This window comes from Dendrobates tinctorius, unplaced genomic scaffold, assembly GCF_039654945.1.
Source record: "Dendrobates tinctorius isolate UK_male_01 unplaced genomic scaffold, ASM3965494v1 ptg000028l, whole genome shotgun sequence".
Taxonomy (NCBI): domain Eukaryota; kingdom Metazoa; phylum Chordata; class Amphibia; order Anura; family Dendrobatidae; genus Dendrobates; species Dendrobates tinctorius.
The window spans coordinates 75,293,831-75,310,670 of record NW_027361696.1 but is presented as its reverse complement, the minus strand read 5'-3'; the positions used below and the strand labels follow the sequence as shown (position 1 = coordinate 75,310,670).

Below are 16,840 nucleotides of genomic sequence, written 5' to 3'. Positions count from 1 at the left end.
CGGCGGCCGCAGTGGCCGCTTTGAATAAGATTGGAGCCGCCGAGATGCCCATCTAGGGATGAGGAGGACGTGACTCGGCCCCCATACTTACCTCCGTCTGGCAATCAATAAAGGTACCTCAATATCCCACGCTGTCTGTCTTCTGTAGTGTCCGCGTCTCATCCAGACCGACAGGCTCTGGTGGGCGAGTGGGTGGGAGACGGGGAGCGAGGACCATCTGGATCGCTGGCACGCATCCGTGCTGAGCTCTTGGTCCCGCCGTAGAGACCTATGAGGATACGGGGTGGCAGTACACGCCGTACTCATAGTCTCTTTGTGGGAGTACAGCTGTGACTCTTCACACTGTATCCCTCCGGAACCTGAAAAGGAACGACGCACATCGAGGTAGATATGGGTCTAATGAAAGACCCGTGTCCACCTCCTACTGACACTAAGCTAAAACTGAGGAATTCCCTGCCGGTCGGTGGGGTGTACACTGCGGAGGAGGAGCTAACATTTTTTAGTGCATAGTGTCAGGCTCCTAGTGGCAGCAGCATACACCCATGGTCTCTGTGTCCCCCAATAAGGCGAACGAGAAAGTTTTTTTTTTTTTTTTTGAGTCAGTAAAAAAACGATTTTCTGGTGGAAACTCCTTCAGAAAAGCTATTTTTTGGTGTTGTTCGATGAGTTTTTACAGTTACTCATGTTTTAGAGAGGTTTTTTTTTTCCCCCCCTGGAGCATTTTTTTTAAAGCCTTTTGATTGGACAATAGTTAGGAGCGGATTCTATCAGGAGGTATTTTGAAGAAGTGACGTGCTCGTTCTTTGTTCCCAGCTGTAATTTTTCAAATTTTTGGAAACAAAGGAAAAAAAACAATACTCAAAAGATTTCACATATGAGCAGCAAAGTGGTTTGAAAGCATTTTTGTTTATCGCTTCATTTGGGGACACCAGTAACCATGGGTAACAGTTAGCAAGGCCGAAAAAAAGACATTTGTCCATCCAGTTCAGCCCATATTCCGTCAGAATAAATCCACAGATCTACTTCGTTCTAAAAAAACCTAACAACTGTAAGACAGAATATTGTTACGCTCCAGGTAGACATCCAGGCCTCTCTTGAACCCTTCGACTGAGTTCGCCATCACCACCTCCTCAGGCAGGGAATTCCAGATTCTCACTGCCCTAACAGTAAAGAATCCTCTTCTATGTTGGTGGAAAAACCTTCTCTCCTCCAGTCAGTGGGTGTATGCTGCTGTCGCTAGGAGGCTGACACTAGGCAAATAAAGTAAAAATATCTCCTCCCCAGCAATATACACCCACTGACTTGCACAAAGCAGCTCAGTTTAAGCTTAGTCAGTGGGAGGCAGACCTGGATCTGATCCCAGATCCTCAGTTTTCCTTTTCAGGTCACCTGTTGTGTTTTTATTAACCTTTTTCCTTTGTCTTTCAGGTTTTTCTTTGTTTTCAGGGTAATTTCTCACCCTGTTTGCCCACACTTATGCGACCGAGACAGCAGCGTGGTGTCACCAACATTACCCATTCTCGGACTCGCAAGGCAAGACCTAAACCCTATTAAGTTCACAGGTGTTCAGTGTGATTCCCGGTGGCTGGTCCTAGCCTTTTCCCCACTCCACTCCTCGGCTTCTTTGCACACCTTTGCAAGGTTTTAGTGTTCATAACCACTCCTCATCTGATGCAGGCCTAGGGAGGAATGTGCTGCAGGCGGCAGTCACGCACCATCCGACCAGAGGCCGCTTTTCTTTGCATTCTGTTTCTCACCCTAGGGTCTGCTTTGGGACATCCCTTGGTTACCTGTGTCCCCAAATGAAGCAATAGAGGCATTTTTGGTACTCACTGTAAAGTCTCTTTCTTGGAGCCTTCACTGGGGGACACAGCACCCTCCCTAGCCATTTGAACCTAGATTGGGCCTATGTGCCTTTGTTGTGGGTTTGGTACATAGGTCGAGTTTTGGTTGCTTCTCCTACTGCTTTTACACTGAGCTGCTTTGTGGCAGTCGGCGGGTGTATACTGCTGGGGAGGAGCTATTTTTACTTTTGCCTCGTGTCAGCAGCATACACCCATGGTTACCCGTGTCCCCCAATGAAGGCTCCAAGAAAAATTTTACGGTGAGTACAAAGACTCCCTCTTAACGATTTTATAGAATTTTTTTTTTTTTGGAGCAGACCTGCTCCCAAAAATTCATTGCACATGCCCTCAAGAAATTTGGGACATGAATGTAAAAGAAGGCTGTGGCTGCATCAGCCACGTGACGCCTCCAGACAAATTTCGATTCCAGCAGTCCAGTGGGCGACAGTGTGCATCTCAGGAAGGAGAGTACAGGGTTTTTTTTTTTCCCCAAACCACATCGGGCCAGACAACCTTTATTCTAAATGTGAAAAAACAAGGCTTAGCCTGCTTAAAAAAACAAAAAAAACAAATCCCACACCAATCTTACAGTCAAGAAAAGTCTGTGCTTCAAGAGTTATTGCCCACGATCATGATACACCTCAACCAGATTTTCCGGAGTTTCATTTCTGGAGTGCCAAGACCTGCGGGCACCTGGCAAGCATCAGAAAGGGAGGTGCGGGGGCATCGCGGAGGACAGTCCCAGTCCTGTGAGCTGATTCTTTACCTATGCACGACCAACAGCACAAGGTTTGGAACCTCCTACCTAGCTCCATGTAAGCAGTGCCGCCACGGAGGTTGCACAGTATATTGGTCTGGGACTACGTTTTGAAAGTAAAATAAGTCCTATCCAAATGAGAAAACTCATCAGAAAGCTGTAATATAAGTGCAGCAAAGAGTTCTGGGAAGTGGCTTCTAAGCTCAAAATACTGTTACACCTCGCTACATGAAGGGCATTCATAATAATCAGATTTAATTGGATGAAGAGCCCTATTAATAAATTTAGGAGGATCAATGCTCTGCAGACCATACAAGCCTGTTTGGGGATTGTCAGATGTTTTTTTTTCTTTATTACATTAAGTTTAAATTTTTGGGGGGAGTTTCCAATGATTGTTATTACACCAGTGACACCAATTTCTCTTTTTTTTTTTTTACCTATGGCAAATGACATAGGTACTCAGTAGTATATGGGCATTGCCAGTCCACTTGGGTTCTATATGGAAATATCTAGTCTTGCATGCACAGCTTTTTACAACATCAGTGCAGACGAAAAAACATTATACATGGAATATTCTGCAACAGGATTAATGATTTCGGTGTAGAACTAACTATACAGCAAGAATATTCCGCTGCAAAATTTCTCCCAAATTATGTAAAATATATGTCTCTGAATTTTTTGTTCAGTGAGAGAGGAACTTTGGGTGGAACTAAATCACCAGAGAAGCAATATCCCCCAAAGACCAGAACATGATAAAGATTACTTTTTTTTTTACTTTAACCACTTCCTTCATTTGTATCTGATAAATTCCTTTTAAGACGGTGTACAAGACAGGTGTAAAAGTTAGGATATGTTCACACAAATATATTCGGTCTGTTCGTGGTCAGTGGCCCACGGACCTTCCAAAAAAAAAAAAAAAACCCATTGCCTTTTGCGCTCTCATTTTTCCCTGCAATAGCCATATATATTTTTTGTAAGTTTTCCCTCGACATAGCTGTGTGAGGGCTTGTTTTTTTGTAGGCCGAGTTGTAGCTTTGAATTACATCATTTATTTTATTATGTGATGTACTGGAAAACGGGGGGGAAAAAAAATTCCAAACGCGGTGAAATTACAGAAAAAAAAAAAAAAAAAAGCTCAATTTCACAATTGTGCTTTGATTTTACAGCATTCTTTACATAGTAAAAAAGACTCGGCCATACCATTCTCCAGGTCAGCGCGATTACAGCCATACCAAAACAAGCATAGTTCTGATTTTAAGTTTTGAAAAAAATGAATGTAAAATAAAAATTTGTAAAAAAAAAAAAAAAAAAGCCGTCATTTTCCAAGACTTACTCCATGAGCTGACATTTTTATTGACACCATTTTGAGATGCATACAACACTTTGATCGCTTCTTGTATTCCCTTTTTGTGGGATTGCGGCTGCTGAAAAAACAAAATTCTGGCATTTTACATTTTTGTTTTGTCAAGACAGGGTTTACCAATTTGGCTAAAAAAAATTTTTTGTTATATCAGACTTTTATGGACTTAAGAGATACAACAAAGGAATATTTTTTTAATTATTCCTTTTTTTTTTTAACTGTATTTTGTAGTTTCCCTGATATATAGCAATACCAAAGTATTGCTGTACATGGCAAATATCCCATCTCATGTGTCTCCTATGAATGCCAGTCAAAGGCATGACAGACACTGGGGTCTTCAGCAGACCCCCAGCTGTCATTGTACCCATCAGCGCCCCTCATTGGTGTTGCCGTTGATACGTACTTTGAAAGGCACATCCCTCCGGGCCACACGCCATAAATGCCACTGTTAAAAGCAACATTTAACAGCAGCAGGTGGTGATCCACTACACTCGTGGCTGATAGAGGCAGAAGATGGCTGAATAACAGCAATCACCTGCCGGGAAAACCATAGGCTCAGCTGCTGAAGACACCAGACATATGATGTACCGGTACGTCATGCTGGGAAGTGGTTAAACTCATTAAATCTAACGCTACTCTCATAAGTAAAGTAAAAGGCAAAATAAAAACTCACACTAATTTTGAAAGACGTTCTTCCTTTATTTCATTCTAGTACGTTTCCTCATTGTCAGACTATGTTCACGACTAAGGCTTTACTCCTCATAGTAAATTCCTAGGTTTCCTCCGTTTAGATGATTTTTACAGTACTGGTGAGCGGCTTACAGACTGGTTTACTCTCAAAGCCAAGGCAGATCTGACACACTAACTTCTCCCATGGGGGTAAAAAAAAAAAAAAAAGAAAAATTTGAATTTGGTGGCAGAGGTCCTTGGTGGTTGAGATTCCGGTGGGTGCCTCAATAGTCTTCATGAAAAGTTTACATTTTTTTTTATTTAATTTCTATACAAGAAAGCGGGGCTTTGAAAAGTAGTATCTTTGAAGATCGCCATTCCCCTCCCGTTCCAAAAATTGTATGTGTATGTATTTCCTATAATAAAAGACAAAAATGTACGAAAGGAATTTGGAATTTCCTGGCAATCGGTTCCCACCACTGCAATACTAAAGTCCACACAATTTGCTGGGTTTGAGTTGGCACACAGGCTGTGGCTTCACTGGCGTTCCTCGGGAAGGATGGCACTTGTCTTAAAGAATTACACACTTCCTTTTGGAGGATTTCTTCTTTTTCCCATTGTTGATCTTCTCTTTGTGCTTGCGGATTTCGCGGACGAGAGTGTAGAAAGCGTCTTCAACTCCCTTGGTGTAAGAAAAAAAGAAAAATTAATAAAATAATGAAAAATTGGAGGAAAGATGCAGAATGAAAAGTAGGTTAACCATAGATAGGAATCCCCCCCCCCCCCCCCCCAGACTAGATCCCTGACTGCAGTAACAACAGGATGGGAAAGTCATGTCTGCTTACACAATCTTTTCCCTTTCTATAAACACTTGAAGCCACCAAACAATGCAGAGCCATTCGTTTTGCCTTGTAGCATTCATTTACAATACTAATGTGAGCCTCGCATGATGCAAATAGATCAGGGGGTTGCAATACAGATCTGCTTATAGGTTACACTGGTCATACAAATTTTATAGCAAAATGTGAACGTGCAGTTTATATAATCAACAGTTTCCATAGCCCCACCTGTGGCCTCTCCGATCTTAGGCCACAATGCACGTTGTATAGGGAAAGATGACTGCAAAGTGCAAGTCAATGGTGTCGCATTGCAATTTGTAAGGTACCATGACATGCAAGTCACTAAAAATCCAAGTGATTCCAATATTTTGAACTTCATGGTCAAGGACCTTTCCAGGTTTCATTGCGACCAAATTCACTTGCATTTATACTGCGACATGCAGAGCCCTTTGGCAGCATAGCCTTAGTCTGGACAAAGTAACCAAGGGTGTAACAATTATGTTCACAGAGGGTGCGACCGTGACTGGGCCACTGTGGGAGACCGTCCAACGCCAGAGACAATTTCACCTGGATGTGCATCCTTGGATACATATTCAGCTGAAATCTATTGCGACGTAGAGACCCACCGCCGGCCAATCAGAAGCCAGCAACTAATGGCTTTCCCGTGACGTCATGCGCTGCCCATGGATTCAAGCCCAAGTCAGCTGCTGGCTATAGATGAGAAAGCCGCACGTTGTAGGAGCAAGGTAAGTTAACAATAATCGTTTATTTCTTTTTAAAATGTGCTGGGAAAGAACAGAAAGAGTCCAGAAAAGGACTTGTACCAGGAAGGAACACAGGAAGGAGGGCATTAGACCAGGATGGGGGCATTATACTAAGAAGGGGCACATTACATGATGGGAAACATTATACCAGGAACAGGCCTAGGATGGGGGACATGGTTATGGCATGGGGCCCAGGTTGGGAGGCTTTATTACTAGAAGGGCCCAGGAAGCTGATATTATTACATGGAGGCGAACATGCATGTCTTCATAAGATCTAGAATGCTACAAGGGCCCATACATCTGACCAACATGTAGGTGGGGGCCCAGATCCAAATTTTGCATCAGGGCCCACCAGACAATAGTTACATCACAGAGAGAGACTGTGAAGCCCCAGCCAAAATTCCTGTCTCAGCCATAAAAGGCAGAGGTAGGAATAACCCTGGAAGTGATGGGAAAAAATATATAAATAACAATAATAATAAGAAAAATAATAAATGTGTGGCTATCAGAAGGCAGAAATTAAAAAAAATGTTTTAGGATCAGATCAGAATGGATTTTTTAGTCCAATTTCAAAGGCTTTCTAAACATTTGGGCCCTGGGCTAAATTAGTATAGGATCTACTTGTGCCAAAAGGACAAATATCTATGGAAGTTCTAAAACCTCCAGAGAACTGGTAATCATTAGTGATAAGCAAATGTGCTCAGATAAGGTGTTATCTGAGCATGCTGGTGTGCCCAGGGCCTTTGGCGTGCTTTAATAATATGTTTAAGTCCCCGTGGCTGCATGTCTCATGGCTGTTCAACAGGCGCAACACATGCAGGGATTTCCTAACAGGCAATCCTTGCATTGTGTTGCGGCTGTCAAACAGCTGCGACACATGCAGCCGCAGAGACTCAACATATTTTTCAAGCACGCCGAAGACACTCGGTTAGCACACGAGCACGCTCAGATAACATCTTATCCCAGCACGTACGCTCATCATTAGTAATAGTCATAAAGTAGATGTGACAGTACAGTGAAATTCAATCCACAAGCTATGTAGCCAGATCGTCCTAGTCCAGAAAAATCAGGTACTATGGCATCACGTTACAAATAAACGTGTACAGGATGGTATACATAAATCCTCCGAGTACAATCCATTACTTCCACACTATAGGTCTGCAAGCAGGCTTACCTGTCTTGTTTTGGCAGATGTTTCTATGAAGGGAATCCCGTAACTCTTTGCTAGATCCTGTGCCTGCTTTGTGTCCACTGTCCGTGAAGGGAGGTCACATTTGTTACCAACTAAAACCATGGGGACATCATCCGAATCTTTTACCCTGTTAATCTGTTCTCTGGAGAAATTGAAAGGAGACATGCAATTTGATAAATATTAAAGATATTTAAATAATGTAAAGAGGTGAAAAAAATATACATACAGTGGGGCAAAAAAGTATTTAGTCAGCAAGCAATAGTGCAAGTTCCACCACTTAAAAAGATGAGAGGCGTCTGTAATTTACATCATAGGTAGACCTCAACTATGGGAGACAAACTGAGAAAAAAAAATCCAGAAAATCACATTGTCTGTTTTTTTTTCATTTTATTTGCATATTATGGTGGAAAATAAGTATTTGGTCAGAAACAAAATTTCATCTCAATACTTTGTGATATATCCTTTGTTGGCAATGACAGAGGTCAAACGTTTTCTGTAAGTCTTCACAAGGTTGCCACACACTGTTGTTGGTATGTTGGCCCATTCCTCCATGCAGATCTCCTCTAGAGCAGTGATGTTTTTGGCTTTTCGCTTGGCAACACGGACTTTCAACTCCCTCCAAAGGTTTTCTATAGGGTTGAGATCTGGAGACTGGCTAGGCCACTCCAGGACCTTGAAATGCTTCTTACGAAGCCACTCCTTCGTTGCCCTGGCGGTGTGCTTTGGATCATTGTCATGTTGAAAGACCCAGCCACGTTTCATCTTCAATGCCCTTGCTGATGGAAGGAGGTTTGCACTCAAAATCTCACGATACATGGCCCCATTCATTCTTTCATGTACCCGGATCAGTCGTCCTGGCCCCTTTGCAGAGAAACAGCCACAAAGCATGATGTTTCCACCACCATGCTTTACAGTAGGTATGGTGTTTGATGGATGCAATTCAGTATTCTTTTTCCTCCAAACACGACAAGTTGTGTTTCTACCAAACAGTTCCAGTTTGGTTTCATCAGACCATAGGACATTCTCCCAAATGCTCTCTAGCAAACTTCAGACGGGCCCGGACATGTACAGGCTTAAGCAGTGGGACACGTCTGGCACTGCAGGATCTGAGTCCATGGTGGCGTAGTGTGTTACTTATGGTAGGCCTTGTTACATTGGTCCCAGCTCTCTGCAGTTCATTCACTAGGTCCCCCCGCGTGGTTCTGGGATTTTTGCTCACCGTTCTTGTGATCATTCTGACCCCACGGGGTGGGATTTTGCGTGGAGCACCAGATCGAGGGAGATTATCAGTGGTCTTGTATGTCTTCCATTTTCTAATTATTGCTCCCACAGTTGATTTCTTCACTCCAAGCTGGTTGGCTATTGCAGATTCAGTCTTCCCAGCCTGGTGCAGGGCTACAATTTTGTTTCTGGTGTCCTTTGACAGCTCTTTGGTCTTCACCATAGTGGAGTTTGGAGTCAGACTGTTTGAGGGTGTGCACAGGTGTCTTTTTATACTGATAACAAGTTTAAACAGGTGCCATTACTACAGGTAATGAGTGGAGGAAAGAGGAGACTCTTAAAGAAGAAGTTACAGGTCTGTGAGAGCCAGAAATCTTGATTGCTTGTTTCTGACCAAATACTTATTTTCCACCATAATATGCAAATAAAATGAAAAAAAAAAACAGACAATGTGATTTTCTGGATTTTTTTTTCTCAGTTTGTCTCCCATAGTTGAGGTCTACCTATGATGTAAATTACAGACGCCTCTCATCTTTTTAAGTGGTGGAACTTGCACTATTGCTGACTGACTAAATACTTTTTTGCCCCACTGTATACACACAGTCCTACTCATTAACATTGAAGTTGCACCACCAAGAGGGAAAAGTCATCACACCAGTCCTACTCCCAGGATTATGGAGTGGGGTGGTTTAATGTACAGTAGCCGAACCCCTCTAGTCTTCATTCCAGATGCACTAACAACTCTGTCACTTTGATTTAGTTGTGGAACCAGTGGGCGGCCATTTCTCTAAAGTCTCCCAGGAGACGCTTTTCAGTAAGACAATGCCAGGCCGCATGTGGCTTGTGCTGCTGTGAGTACTCTGCATGGCCTAAATGTGCTCCCATGGCTGCGGCGTCTCCAGACTGGTCTCCCATCGAGCACATCTAGGACATCATTGGTCGGTGATTACACAGGAGCTGCCAGCTGCGGATCTTGATTTGCCCAAGTGCATTCAGTGTGGCAGATCATTCCTCAGACGACCACTAACAACATCATTAATAACAGCCAAGGCAGTAAGTGCAGGGATTTTTGCACGTGACGCTCATACTCCAGACTGAATAAAATCGAGAGGTTTGGAAAATGTTCCTTCCATTTTTTCCATCAGTAACCTGTCTATCCATCCTATCATTTCCATAATTTCACAACTTTTCCTTCTTGGTGCTGCAATTGCAATGTTTCAAATGACTGCTGCAGTAAAACCAAACCAGACTCTTTTGGGTATGTGCACACGTAAGCGTTTTTTCGCGTTTAAGCGTTTTTACCGGCAAAACGCTTACAAGAAGCATCCCATTCATTTAAAATTACTTCAGCACTTTTTGTGCATATTGATGCGAAAAAAACGCATTGCGGTAAAAAACGCAGCATGCTCATTAATTGAGGAAAAATCTGCATTTCTAACTATTTTCTATGAGACTGGGGACGCTCCAGAAAAAAACGCATAAAAAACGAGCAAAAAAAAAAAAAAAACGCGTGTTTTCTGGGAAGGAGTCCGGTTTTCTGTCAGGAATTTTCTGCATACGTGTGCACATACCCTTACAATCAATGTCACGTGCAATGGAATCCAGAATGCCGAAAAACTGGAAGAAATTTGGGCACTGAAAGGGATGCAGGAATCTGAAACATAAGCAACAATTCTTTTTTGATCCTTAGATCCTCAAAATCAGAGAGCTATACCTTTATCTTGTTGTTGACTTAGCTATAAGAGGGCTTGTTTTTCTAAGGGTCAAGTTTTTTTTTATTCAATTTGTACCATTTTGGAGCAGGTATATTTCATTCACTTATTTTATTTGGTGGTGTAAAGAAAGTAAAACATAAAAATATATTTTTAAAGACACTTATACTAAAGGTACAGTTGTACTCAAAAGTTTACATATCCCGGCAGAATTTTTGCTTTCTTGGCCTTTTTTCAGAGAATATGATTAATAACACCAATACTTTTTCTCCACTCATGGTTAGAGGTTGGGTGAAATCATTTATTGTCAAACTACTGTGTTTTCTCTTTTGAAATCATAATGACAATCCAAAATATCCAAATGACAGATCAAAAGTTTACATACCACATTTCCTAATACCATGTATTGTCCTCTCTAAGATCAATGACAGCTTGAAGTCCTTTGTGGTAGTTGTGGATGAGGTTCATTATTTTCTCAGATGGTAAAAAGCTGCCCACTCTTCTTGGCAAAAAGCCTCCTGTTCCTGTAAATTCCTGGGCTGTCTAGCATGAACTGCGCGCTTGAGATCTCCCCAAAGTGGCTCAACGATCTTGAGGTCAGGAGACTGAGATGGCCACTCCAGAACCTTCACTTTGTTCGTTCAGCTGTAGCCAATGACCGCTTGATAATTAACCTTGTGTCTGGATTGCTGTCATGTTGGAACGTCCAAGTAGGTCCCATGTGCAGCTTCTGATTACAAATTTGTTTCCAGGATTTGCTGATAATGTGCTGCATTCATCTTTCCTTCAACTTTGACCAAGTTTTCTGTGTCTCTGTAGCTCACACATCTCTAAAACATCAGCGATCCACCTCCATGCTTTACAGTAGGCATGGTGTTCCTTTCATCATAGGCCTCATTGACCGCTATGGTTGTGGCCAAAAAGTTCAATTTTGGTCTCATCACTCCAAATTACCTTGTTCCATAAGTTTTGAGGCTTGTCTGTGTGCTGTTTCGCGCATTGTATGAGAGATACTTTGTGGCATTTGTGCAGTAATGGCTTTCTTCTGGCGACTCGACCATGCAGCCCATTTTTCTTCAAGTGTCTCCTTATTGTGCATGTTGAAACAGCCACAGCGCTAGTTTTCAGAGAGTCCAGTATTTCAGCTGATGTTATTTGTGGGTTTTTCTTTGCATCCCGATCAATTTTCCTGGCAGTTGTGGATGAAATTTTTTTGGGTCTACCTGACCGTGGTTTTGTTTTTACAGAGCCCCTGATTTTCCATTTGTTAATCACAGTTTGAATGCTGCTGACTGGCATTATCAATTCTTGAGCACAACTGTATATATAATATTTATAGGTTCTCTCTTTAGCAGATATTTCTTTATTGAGAACAAAAAGAAAAGGCACCAGAGGCATCGATTTATTTTATTTTTGTCCACATAGCTCGTTGCTATATTCTTCAATCAGAACCATTTTGGGGCACGCATACACCTTCCTACATTGTTTTTCTAGGTTAACTTTTTGCTATAAATAACAATTTAAGATTTTTGCACTGTGTGGGTATTTTGAAATGGGAGAAAAAAATTGCATGATTTTTTTTTCCTTGATTTGACAGTGCAATCTTCTGATCACTCATATGATTCACTTGAACTATATTGCTGTTGTTTATAGCCCTTATATCATCCTGTGCTGAAAACTAACTACATAGCACTGGCTCCAGTAAATGTGACCAAGGGGGATTAAAGGAAAAGGTGTCCCAAAATAGCACCGCTTTGGTCCACAGACTTTGTCTCGTATGGCTAAGCCCCATTTAAGAAATGCATAATTAACCAAGCTAGACACAGGCTTGCATTAATAAGGCCTCTGACCTGTAATGGTGGACATCCTCAAAGGATTTTGTATTATTAATAGCAAAAACACACAGAAAGCCTTCTCCGGTCCGCATGTACTGATCCCTCATGGCACTATACTCCTCTTGACCTGCAGTGTCGAGAATGTCCAAGAGACATGTTTCACCATCTATGACAACCTGCTTCCTGTACGAGTCCTGTAGTAACGGGAGAGATCAACACAAAGTACACGGTGATACGTCATTTATGTGAAATACTGAGATACTCAGGCATACCCTGTCCACAATTCCTGTAGGACAAGTGCCATACTGATCTACAGTGCACAGACTTAGGGCTCATTAACACGTCCAATTTTCTTGTATGAGTGCAATCCGTGGTACGAGTACTATGTCCACTTTTTTCCTCGTAGTCTTGTACTGAGTGGTCCGCAGAAAACATAGGCGACATGTAGGATGAAAATCAACAATGCAAGTATATGGGTATGTGAAAATATCAGCCCACACATTGAGGACATCTGAGTCCAGTCCCATTTTAACAGACAGTTAGAGAGAAGAATTTTTTTTTTTTTTTTTTTTTAATTTCTCCAGGTATGGAGGAAAAAAAAAAAAAGAAAAAAAAAAAAAACACGACAAACCACACACCACACTCCCGACAATGATCGAACCAAAATAATTGTCTCATACATTGACAAATCGGATGTGTGAATGAGCCCTCAGACGTGTATAATCTGTCTGTGTGCTGTACTTATGCAAAACAGATATTATGGAGAAAACAAAAAAAACAAGTAGCATGTGCTGCTTTGATCAATTTTTCCTCAATGGGTGTATTAACCCCTTCCCGACCAGTGACACAGCGTATGCGTCTTGAAAGTCGGTGATAATCTGACGAATGACGCATATGCTGTGTCATGACTTTAAAGCCCCCCTGCGGGTTGGGTGACCGGGGTCAATGAAAGGTCACCCGACCCGCAGATACAGGGGGCTTTGTACTTCACCACAGGGGGGGTGGCTTAGTCCCCACATGGCTACGATCGCTCTGATTGGCTATTTCACTTTCAACAGCAAATCAGAGCGATAGTAATATTTCATCAATGAAATTTGATGAAATATTACAAACCAGCCATGGCCGATGCTACAGTAGCATCGGACACGGCTGGAGACACCGATCCGACCCACCCACTGGCTAACGGGGGCGATCTGCCCCCGCAACTGAATGACAGCGGCAATCTGCCGCCGCTGTCATCATCTGCTCCCCCCGCCTTTCCTCCGCTCCCCCCCAGCTTCTGATCACCTTCCGAGTGCCGCTGTCGCTCCCGATGTCCCGCGATCCCGGATCATGGGTGCCGCCATCTTGGAAAATGGCTGCAGATTCCATTCATTTTGGTCACTGTGATAAACTCTCACAGGAATCAAAATAAAAAAAGTAAACCGCCCACTTTATCACCCCCATAGGTAGGCACAAATAATAAAGAAAATATTTTTATTTTTCCATTAAGGGTAGGGTTGGAACTAGGGCTAGGGTTGGAACTAGGATTAAGATTAGGGTTAGGGGTGTGTTTAGGGTTATCGTTAGGGTTGGGATTAGGGTTAGGAGTGTGTTGGGGTTGGGGTTGTGGCGTTAGAACTGTTTAGGCACATCAGGGGGTCTCCAAACGCGACATGGTGCCACCATTGATTCCAGCCAATTTTGCGTTCAAAAAGTCAAACGGTGCTCCCTCCCTTCCAAGCTCAAACAGTGGTTTACCCTAACATATGGAGTATCAGCGTACTCAGGAAAAATTGCACAACAACTTTCAGGGTCTAATTTCTCCTGTTACCCTTGGGAAATAAAAAATTGGGAGCTAAAATATTTTTGTGGAAAAATGATTTTTTTATTTTCACGTCTCTGCGTTATAAACGTCTGTGAAGCACTTGGGGGTTCAAAGTGCTCACAACACATCTACATAAGTTCCTTGGAAGATCTAGTTTCCAAAATGGGGTCACTTGTAGGGAGTTTCTACTGTTTAGGCACATCGGGGGCTCTGCAAACATAACGACGACCGCAGACCATTCCATCAAAGTCAGCATTTCAAAATGTCACTACTTCCCTTCCGAGCCCCGACGTGTGCCCAAACAGTGATCCCCCCCCCACATATGGGGTACCAGTGTACTCAGGACAAACTGTACAACAACTTTTGGGGTCCAATTTCTCCTGTTACCCTTGTGAAAATAAAAAATTGAGGACTAAAAAATAATTTGAGAAAAAAAATATTTTTGGAGGAAAAAAAATATTTTTTATTTTCACGGTTCTGCATTATAAACTTCTGTGAAGCACCTGGGGGTTCAAAGTGCTCACTATGCATCTAGATAAGTTCCTTAGGGGGTCTAGTTTCCAAAATGGGGTCAATTGTGTGGGAGCTTCAAAGTTTAGGCACACAGGGGCTCTCCAAACATGACATGGTGTCCGCTAATGATTGCAGCTAATTTTCATTTCAAAAAGTCAAATGGCGCTCCTTCCCTTCTGAGCCCTGCCGTGCGCCCAAACAGTGGTTCCCCCCCACATATGGGGTACCAGCGTACTCAGGACAAACTGGAAAACAACTTTTGTGGTCCAATTTCTCCTGTTAGCCATGTGCAAAAAAAATGATTTTTTATTTTCTCTGCTCTGCGTTATAAACTTTTGTGAAGCACTTGGGGGTTCAAAGTGCTCACTACACATCTAGATAAGTTCCTTAAGGGGTCTAGTTTCCAAAATGGTGTCACATGGGGGGTTTTCACTGTTTAGGCACACAGGGGCTCTCCAAACGCGACATGGTGTCCGATAACGATTGGAGCTAATTTTCTATTCAAAAAGTCAAATGGCGCTCCTTCCCTTCCGGACCCTGCCGTGCGCTCAAACAGTGGTTTATGACCACATATGAGGTATCGGTGTACTCAGGAGGAATTGCCCAACACATTTTAGGATCCATTTTATCCTGTTGCCCATGTGAAAATGAAAAAAATTAATACTAAAAGAAAATATTTGTTGGAAAAATTAAAATGGCCATTTTTTCCTTCCACGTTGCTTTAGTTCCTGTGAAGCACCTGAAGGGTTAACAATTTGGTCAGAATTGCAAAAAATGGCCAGGTCATTAAGGTCATAATAGGCTTGGTCAGGAAGGGGTTAAATAATACAAATGCCATATGGACACAATCAGTATGGCATAATTTTTTATGGATCAATTGCGATTAACGTGGAAAACTATTTGGACTATTAGTTTAAGGCCATGTGCACACGATGCATTTTTCCTGCGGATCCGCAGCGGATTTTACCGCACAGAAACGCTGCGGATCCGCAAAGTGATTTACTTAATCAGAACATGATTAAGACCTGAGGCGTCGAAACGCGTTGTTCTGCAGTCATCCGACTAGTATGCTGTACCTGCTGGAATTTTAATATGCATTGGCACAATAAAATGGATTTTTAATTTTTCATTTCTGGCGCTGGAATTTCTCTTCTTTCTTTTTCACTGTTGATTGACTGCCTGGTCAAGTCCGTGCGCAAGGATTTGGATTCTGCCAGCAGGGCAGTACGGTGAGCTGGATTGTTTTTTCTTTTTACCGCAAAGTGATTTACAGTACAATGTAAAACAATTAAAAAAAAAAAAAAAAAAAACCCGCTGTGCAGACGCTGCGTTTTTTTCCGCGCAGTACAAAAAATGCAGCATGTCACTTCTTTTGTGCGGTTTTCCACCTGCTCCATCCTCCAAATCCGCAGGGGGAAAACCGCACAAAAACAGGAAGAAATCTGCGGGAAAAATGCAGGTCATTTGACCTGCGGATTTCTTCAAATCTGTGCGGAAAAATCCGCAGGAGGAAAATCTACATGTGCACTTAGCCTTAAAATTGCTGATGTATAAAACCAATGCCACGGATGTGAAAAAAAAAAAAAAATAATGCAAATATGGATAACAATATGGATATTTTCTATTAATTTCAAATTAGCTTTTTTTTTATTTTAAACCACCAAAGACAGTGTTTAGTACAAGTCATGTGACCTTTCTTTAAGAGATTTCCACTATGAAGACATTCCACACTTTATAATACAAATCAATGGGAAGAAAAAAAAAAAAAATAAATAAATGAAAACAGATGAATCTTGAGCATTTTCTCAGAGTATTCACCAAAAAGAAAATTCTAGCATTTTATACATTGTATAATGGGTTTAAAAAAAAGTGTAAAAAGCTTAAAAAAATTGCTTTAAAAAATAAAATATATATTTGTTTAAAACAGCAGAAAGGACCAAGAAAATATTAAAATATTTTCTGAAGAAAAAAAAAAAAACATAGTATAAATATGGTGGCTACAACTCACCCTACTGTTCCCTCCTAACATAAGCGGTGACTGGTGTCTTTCAGCCTCTTATTCTCTTCTGAAAATCCCAAGATAAACAGAGACAAACCTGGATTTTTCTTGAAATAAATGATGCTCAGCTTAAAGGTGTAATACAAATGGCCCCCATGACATACCGTATTTCAAGTTGAAATCCATCCAATCACATGTCAGGATGGGTTGCAGACTGGAGTAACACAGCTTCAGACATCTGTCTCAACTGACGAACAGTATCTTAAATTACATAAAACTCATTTAGCCTTCAGAGTTGGGCTGTGACACAAGGAGAGATAAATCTTCT

General features: G+C 41.9%; 1 protein-coding gene across 1 annotated transcript in view; it reads right to left on the bottom strand.

Moving 5' to 3' along the window:
• LOC141085554 (GTPase KRas-like) overlaps positions 1-16,840 on the bottom strand; it is a 32,444-nt gene that overhangs the window by 7,828 nt on the left and 7,776 nt on the right. Inside the window, exons 3-5 of the mRNA XM_073571002.1 lie at positions 12,209-12,387; positions 7,408-7,567; positions 4,635-5,312 (exon numbers count right to left, since the gene is read on the bottom strand). Coding sequence (XP_073427103.1) covers positions 5,202-5,312; positions 7,408-7,567; positions 12,209-12,387 — 450 coding nt within the window. The 3' untranslated portion in view covers positions 4,635-5,201. The remainder of the gene's footprint in view (positions 1-4,634; positions 5,313-7,407; positions 7,568-12,208; positions 12,388-16,840) is intronic.